Genomic DNA, 8,730 nt, shown 5'->3' with positions numbered 1-8,730 from the left:
AAAGTTGTATTCGGAAAATAACCAGTTTTATTAAGTAAGGACTTGTGTCGCTAAAGTTTCGTCGGAACGAAGTTACGGAAAGTTAATTAACAAACGGAGACGTAACAATATGCTTTATTTTATTACTCAGAATGAATTCATTTGTCACATGTTTAACAAGTGATCAAGTAAATAAACAAAGACATTGCTACATACTTAAACAGTTTGGGACTTGGTGCCCATAGATGCAGGAATTTTAGTATGATATTGATCATGGTTTTTCTATTCTGATTTTTCAAGACACGAACCGAGGAGGTGGGGCACTGTCAAACAAAATCTGGGCATAGCAATGCCTCTGTAACTAAATGTTTTTATTATTAAAGATGAAAAAATTGAATATAAAATATTCAAAAAAAGGAGAACTTGTTCTATTTTTCAAAAATTGCCTTGCCTTTAGCCATCTATGCTTTTATTACATGTTTTTTTGGAAAACTATGATTCACACTTTGTCAAATAATTGTCACATATTAGGAGATTTATATTTTTTAATTTACATAATCTATACTTTTTCACTTTACAATTGATGTGGGGTACATGCTTGCAGAAGTCACAGTAGGTTCGAGACTTTTTGAACTTTTGATAAAATTGCACTGTTTTCAAAATGCTTTTTGCAAGAGTAGACTGTTTTCTCAGTTATATATATAGTATGTCATATGCATAAAATTATCATATGTCCAATGGTCAAACTAACTTAACCTCCTCTAATCTTTCTTTTGGATGGATAATGATTTGAAGGAGTTGAATTAGAAGGGTGTACAGAGGGATGTATAGTACAACATGAGTGAGTAGCCACTGCAGGCTCTTTAAGGAATGTGACACATATGGTGGTGAGAGACAATACCTTACACTCCAATACCTCAGTAAGCTGTTCTTTGCATTGTATTTGCCATTGCTGCTGCTGCTGGCTTGAACAAGTGTGGCAACACAATGTTGGACTTTATGTTTATTTAAACTAGATAAGGACTGTTTGTATTATGACCACCAGGATTCCCACTCGTTAATTCTATGTTTAGAAGTTAATAGAAAGTAAACAACAAAACACTGTGCCTATTGTGAGTGATGCATGCACAAGTAATATTATGCAAGAATCTATTGATGGAAATACTATTTGATTATCCAATTCATCACAAAATAATATCCAAGCTGATCAGATTCCATCTTATAGAATAGTATCCATTTGGATCAGATATTTATCCCACCTCTACTATAAATGTAAAGTATGAAAGAAGGTAGTAAATAAGATCACTTGCTTCTTAGAAACTCCATCTTTCCTTCAGAAGAGTTGCACAAAATACATGACCATTTACCATATATATGTAGTTTTAATTAGTTATTTCCTTTCATTGACACTTAATCTTGTTGCAACACTTGTTTGCTTGTTATGTCAGCTTTTTATTACAGGTTTGTTTTATATAGCTGGAAAAATATAATTTTTTTCATAAAGATGATTGATGAGTTGTACTTTAAAATTAACTGACATTATATATTTTAAGTAGTCTTAACTCATGCAAACAGGTGTAAAAAATTCCAATAAATATTCAGTAATCATATTTTAAAGATATGTGCACCTTAGAATGTTAACTGAATATGATTGCTTTTCCAGTGAGTTTTTAGTATTTATGTTTCATTTCTTTTGGTTAAAATTTGTTGACAAAAAATTTTTAAACTGTTAATGTTACCTACAACTTTCACCATCTAGATGTACAATTGATCTAAATACCTTGGAGAAAGAAACAACTCACAGGATATGGAAAAATCTAGAAGATGGAGCAGGATCCATCTTCTTTCTTCTAACTATCAGTGGAACTCAAGGGACAGAAACAATCTCTGATTTATCTGCATGTATAGTGGATCCAAATGAGAGAGAGAAATGTGTTGCAAGATATGTAAGTTTATATTTTCTTTTCTTTTTTGCAATATTATGCTTTATAAAATATGGTAAGAAGAGAAATATGTTCCAGGATCATGCAGGTTTTTCTTTTATGCCTTTTTCTGTTAACTGATTCTTTAACATATTTATTTATTTGTGTCTTGATTCATGTACTGGCATTTAATGTGTTGTCATTTTCAAAATAATATATCACATAAAACATCATTTTGTAGATATGACTTAAATGTTCAGCATGTTGATACAGAGTAAGTGTTATACTTTGTATCTGTTTTTAGTATTAATCTTACTATGCATATTGTTTCCTTTTATGCTAGTATTGTAATAAGCAAATGCTAAATACCTCATTAATTTATACTGTATATTTCCCATCCCATCTACAGCATTTAAGATATTCCAAGTTGTAAACTATATTTTTGATGTTTTAATTTAGACGTTTCTTGCTAGAGGAAGCTTCCATAGTGTCATCTAGAAATTGCATGAAAGTTAGGTATCTAGAAGTTTCATGTAGCAAGTGGTAAATGGGTAATGATATAAATGTCAGTTAGTGAGTTAGTTAACCAATGATGTTTTCAGTGAGTCAATGAGTGAATCAGTTAACGTCAGTACCAGTCAGTGAATTACTCAGTTCTATGATTCAGTTAGTAAGTTAAACAGTAAGTTTCTTACTACATGTTTGTTATCGATCAGTTAGCAAGAGGAAATTTAACAAGTGAATATATTTGTGAGTTAGACATACCATTAGTCTCAAAATTTCTCTTCAAACATTGTTTGTAAAGTTAGCCCTAAAATTGAAGGTACCCTGTAGTAAATATTAAAGAAGAAATAAACTAATTTGTTATCATTCCATGGATTGGACTTGGCATTATTTTTACCAAATAATCCCAAAGAATTCACCCAACCACAGAATATACTGTTGTATATTTTCAATGTTTTAATTTAGGTGTTAGCTAGAGGGTATGTGATGTTATAATCATGTAAGTTTGTGAGAGTAGGTTTAAACTGTTCTAGATGATGTCATGAAAAATATAGTTGCTTTGTGAAGTATCTTGAAACAAGGCTAGATTATAAATATGCTTTAAGTGAGTTGTGAATGAGTATTGAGTTGGTAGAGTGTCAGTCAGTCAGTTAGATCATTGAAGTATTTAGTTCTAGTGAAGTACATGGTTTGGTGTTTGTAATCCTGTATATTCAGTTATTCAATCAATTAGCCATGAAATTGTGAAAGTAAGTTTATTTATACATTAGTATTTGCATTTGAATGTTATTTGTAAACTTAAGTCTATAAAGTACAAGTTACAACAGTGTACAAACATTAAGAAAGAAATTAGTAAACTAATTTGTTATTAACTTCTAATTATTTTTACCAAATAATTTAAAAGAACCTGCTGAACAAAAGAATAATGTTACAACAATGGTAAACACAGTCAAGGTTATGTGGTAAATTTAGTCTCAGACACTACTTTCTGTAGCAGGGCTCAATCAAGGAATCTGTCTAGTGCTTCATGGGATACATTTATCGCAAACTACTTTTTTTTAGAGGACTGCTTTTCAAGTTTCACATGGAAAAGAGATAATTCCAGACTTTTATGATCCAAATTTCTGACTTCTCAGCTATAAAGAGAAGATGAATTGTGAACACAGATTTGGCATTTTCTGACAGATTTGTTTTTGTGTTGTCAAAGAATCAGTCAAGGCTTACTGTGAAAGTCTTCTCTTTTTTTGCTGCTGATTATATGCTTATCTTTCTTTCTTAAAATGTAACTGAATACCAACAGTTTTAAATTCAGTTATTAGTATAGTTTATTTTCATTTTCTTTTAATTTTAATACCATCAATATAATAGTATTTATGATCAGCTGTTTTTCCCTTTGTGAATTTTGTTTCAGCTTTAGACTAAGTTTTGTTTCTTTTATTTTACCTACAAAAATCATTACCTCTGTCCTTCCACATGCTTATAAGACCTTGAATTCATAGTTTTTGCATATATCAGGTGACTGTTCAAGGTTTATCCTTGAATCACCAAAGTATTAGTTTTTTGTTGATAAACATATTTCAGCACAAAATTATAACTAAAAGAAAACAAGAACAGAAATAACTGTTGTTCAGTTTCATTAATAAGCAGCAATATACTTTTTAATAGTTCTTTTACAAGTGAATACGTTTTTACTAAATTCTGATTTGATTCTATTCTGTTATTGTACATCTGTAAGTATAAAACTAGTTAAATACATGTAGAACTTAAAAATAGAATATGTAAATTGTTTATTGTTTCTCTAGCTATACACAGTCTACCTATAAGTAAACAGATACTCATGCAAGAAAAAATAAACATGAAAGTAGGAATAAGACTGCTAGTGATATTTAGTGGATCTGTCCTTTGCAATATTTAAAGCAGAGGCTAGGTTACACATCATATTTACAAGATTTAAAGTTTGAACCTGTGGAATCCTCACTAGTAATTGGTTATTTCACATTATTTTGGAAGGAATGACAAAGAATGCACCACATGTATTTGAATGATAGGAGTTATAACTAGCAATTGGCCTGAGCATTGGAGAGTGGTAATGCCCTGACCTTCAAGCATTCATTCTGGGACTTAATCTGAATGAGCAGGAGCCCCATCTTGCATAAAAACACTGCCTTTTGTGGTAGGCTGGTCATGGTTGTAGATAAGTGGAAGGGCTTTCTCATGAATTGTAACTTATTGAGCTGCAATGATTGTCTGTCCTTTTACATACCACCAGTTATGAGCATCTAGCTGTCCAAATTATGGCACCATATGCTATAACAAAAATATACCAAATTTTGTTTGGCTTGCAGGTAATTCAATAAAATATTCTGCTAGAATAGATAGCTGCCAAACCCAGGTTTCTCCCCTCTCCAAGGATTGTACAAAACTGGATCCACCAGAAGAAATTATTCCTCTAAAGACAGGAGGGTATGATAGCATCTGTAATGCCCACTACTGTCAATGTATATTATTGCCTTGATTTAGGAGTGTCTTCTAGAAATCTACCAGGATAGTCTATGTTATAAAGGTAACAATCATTTTATAGCTGTCATTCTTCATACTTCTCACATAATGAAAAATCCATTCTGTTGGTTTTCTGATGTGACTAAGACTGCATCGTCATGATATTCACTGTGGAAAGTGGTATTGCTAGTGACCTGGCAGTTTGTCATTGACTATGATTTCCTTCCTATTGTCTAGTTATGAAACATCATAAAAGTATGGTTAATGTCTGGGAACATTTCATTTGTTTCACTGCTTTTTGTATTGTGTGGGCTTTACCAAGGCATACCAGTATTTATACATCAGAATTATTTGCATATGACATCATGGAAATGGTTGATTTGTATTCTCAAAGATGTCTATTTTCTTATTGGTAGGTTGTGTGTGTGTATATTTTGATTAAGTTGATTTTAGTTTAAAAGATGTAATTAGCAGATGAATTAATCTCTAGATGTTGGATTGAAAACTTGCTTAATGAAATGGTGTGAGATCATATTTTGATAAATTTGGGTAATCTATGTTTGATGAAAATCCATGCAAAAAAATTTAAGTGCACCAGAATGCTGTTTCTCACTAATTTACCAAACAGTTAAAAAAAAACTTTTTTTCTTTGTTTAATTGTTTTCTTTGAGATAGTAAACTAATTTGATGATCAAATGGTTTCTTTCTCTAGGGGTTTCTGTATAGTCTAAGAAATCTAAAAGATATTGGGCACTTGACTGTTAAAGGTAAGTATGTTATTCTGATTCTCACATATGTTCTTTACATCATTATTGCTCAGAAAAACTATTCATGCATAGTATATATAAATATTGTGCATTATTCTTTATACATTATAAGGAATGGGTGCAGTATTGTTTGTTTGAGATATCATGGGAACTTGTTTAGATGCTCCCTTACATTATATTGGGGTTAATAACGATTATATAAGTTGTTGCGTCAGCGTGGTCACGTGACTAGAATCATGCCACCCCCTTTCTAGAAATATCCTGTTCCTTCAAGAATGCCCTAGCATTTACTAGATATGTGTTAGTCTTGTATATATAAGACGTTGACAACGTGACGGGAACAGTGTAGTAGTGAGTAATTGAACTGCAGTCAGAGAGTGTGTAATTGAACTCGAGCACGTGAGACGTTCGTTGAGAATTATAGCGCGACTGTTGAAATTAAGTGTATCGTAAAGTTGTATTCGGAAAGAATAAACCAGTTTTATTAAGTAAGGACTTGTGTCGCTAAAGTTTCGTCGGAACGAAGTTACGGAAAATCAATTAACGAACAGAGATGTAACAAAGTATTAAAAGACAAGAGCTAAAGACTGGAGGTCATTGGAAAAGTTTTTATGTGTTCAAACAATTCAGTGGGGTTGTACCCATGGATTTAAGAATCATCATCATTGATAAAAATGTAGTTTAAGCAAAACTTAAATATATAAATATTAAGTTGTTTTTTTTAAACTTAAAGCCAATAATCTTATATGCTTCTGTTATCTGAGAACATTCAATCTGATATTTTATGAAGAGATTAAGGATCATGGCTTGCATATTACTGATATCAGCAGGTGCTAACTGTATTTTTTTCCATGAAAATGTCACTGCTAGAAAAGTTAATAAGATATCAGTGAATACAAGCAATACAGCTAAAATAGGTGGCTATAAACTCAAATGGGAAAACGTGCTTGGGCCTTTGCTTTTTAGTATTCATATTAATGATATTCATGATATTGATAAGGGCATAACACAAGCCTGCGATGGTTTTATAATTCCTATATGTTGAATCCAAAAATGATATCCATTTTTCTCCATCACATACAGACTTTACACAAAACGTCATAATGCAATACATAAAAGAAAGACCACAACATATAGTTTTGAGACTAAAAGACAAAGATTTTACAAAAATAACCAGGATGAATGAGGATGCATGTTTGTTTGATACATCAGTGTTCTTCCCTTTTCTTTAGTTTGTTTGTATTTTTGTTAACAAACATAATAATAAAAAATATTCATTGTGGTAAATGAAATAATAATTTGATTTAAGTAAGAGTTTTTTTTCTTCTCAATTTGTAAAAAATCCTTATGTGATAGAAAAATGAATATTATTTTCGAAATCTGCATAGCTGAATTATGGAAAATCCGTTATTAAAAACAAAACAAATTTTATGAAGTTTATATTCACAGGCCTGTGTAATTAGTAAATTAGTAAAGTTTGCTGATTATATTAAACTCTTGGGTATTTCTAGTTGTATTGAGGAGTAATTTGGATCAAGTGGTAAATTAGACAAATATTTGGTAAACTTCCTTTAATTATAGTAAGTGCAAATTAATGCATTTGGGTATCTGGCTTTTAGTATGTCCCATATAACTTGATGTTGATTATCAATGTTTGGTCTTGAAAGATCCAACATATATATCAGGCAGACCCTGTTAGTCACTTAATGTAGCAATTTTAGATACACTAAGCATTAGTTCATGTACACCAGTTGGCCACAAACAAGTAGCAACACCAACATCTGTATATAACCTGAGGTTCTAAACCATATCTATGCTAATGAAATGCCATAGAAGCTGTTTTTATTTTTCTTATTTGACTTGACATATATATGATGGGTCTGTAATACATTTCTCACATTCACCTACATTGAAAAATAATAATTTTACTTATTTATTTTTATTTGTCATGACAAAACTTTTCATATATGCTAAATGGATAGTTTTGATACAAAATATATCACTAATTTATAGGTGCACTATAAGCTGTTGCATAAAAATAGTGAACCTCATAAGAAACAGTTAGAATATAATATGAGGCTTTCTTCTACTGTTAGGTGATAAAAACAATCAAACTACATATTTACCTCTCTTAGATAACAAACTCAAACATGACACATTTTTCTCTTAAGGCTATGTGAAACCATCCACAATCATATGTAGCCTAATAAATTTACAAACTAAATTGGATGTAACTCCTTTTTTCTTTATATGATAATTTACAATAAGCCTTACATAAAACCTATTGGTTTAGGACACTTAACGTGCAATTTACAGGCCTTATGATTGAAACCCAGTGCTGAATATGCTCGTCCTTTCAGTTCTGGGGGTAATGTAATGTTTAGATTAATCTCACTATTCATTGGTAAAGAGTAGCCCCAAAAGTTGGAGGTTCAGCTAGCTGATTGCCTTCCTTCTGGAAGACAGTAGCTAGCCTTATTAGCATTGCCATAAATAAACAAAAAAACACATTTGAATATTAAAAAAGAGACAATTATTTATAGTAAAGGAAAATGTAAAATTTTACTGGATTTTGTAAAGATATTGTCCTAACTTATATGAATGTAAGATGAAAACATGTTTGTTCATTTATATATGATAGAATTTTTCAGATGCATTATAATTTCTGAAATCTTGTTTCATATTACAATTCTATTGCTCTTCATAAACATTCAGCCGTATAGAATACAAAAATGTCCATCTAATTATCATAGAATTGTGTTGTAGAAAGAACTGGTAGTCATACATTTCACTTGAAAATCATACAAAACTCTGAAGTATGTACTGTATTTATTAAAACTCTTGAAATTGGATTCATTTAAATAAATTACACAGTGTTCCAGTGCATAAACTTGCTTCTATGGTAGGGCTGCCAACTGTCCTACTTTTGGTAAGACAGTCCTACTTGCAGATAAAATGTATTTATGTTTTACAACCAACTGTTGTCGAAGTGTTCATTTACTTCTAGGGTCCATCTAAGTGACCAAGTGTAATGTGTGTGTGGGGTGGGGGGGGGGGGG

General features: G+C 31.2%; 1 protein-coding gene across 1 annotated transcript in view; it reads left to right on the top strand.

The window, feature by feature from the left end:
- The window catches only part of LOC106468023 (multiple C2 and transmembrane domain-containing protein 1-like), a gene marked incomplete at its 5' end in the record, with an annotated part of 54,810 nt that overhangs the window by 17,562 nt on the left and 28,518 nt on the right, over positions 1 to 8,730 (top strand). Inside the window, 2 exons of the mRNA XM_022396326.1 lie at positions 1,739 to 1,925; positions 5,617 to 5,671. Coding sequence (XP_022252034.1) covers positions 1,739 to 1,925; positions 5,617 to 5,671 — 242 coding nt within the window. The remainder of the gene's footprint in view (positions 1 to 1,738; positions 1,926 to 5,616; positions 5,672 to 8,730) is intronic.

Source organism: Limulus polyphemus, unplaced genomic scaffold (genome assembly GCF_000517525.1).
Source record: "Limulus polyphemus unplaced genomic scaffold, Limulus_polyphemus-2.1.2 Scaffold2837, whole genome shotgun sequence".
Classification (NCBI taxonomy): Eukaryota; Metazoa; Arthropoda; class Merostomata; order Xiphosura; family Limulidae; genus Limulus; species Limulus polyphemus.
Note: the sequence above shows the minus strand (reverse complement) of the source record. Positions and strands in the feature narration are given on the sequence as shown.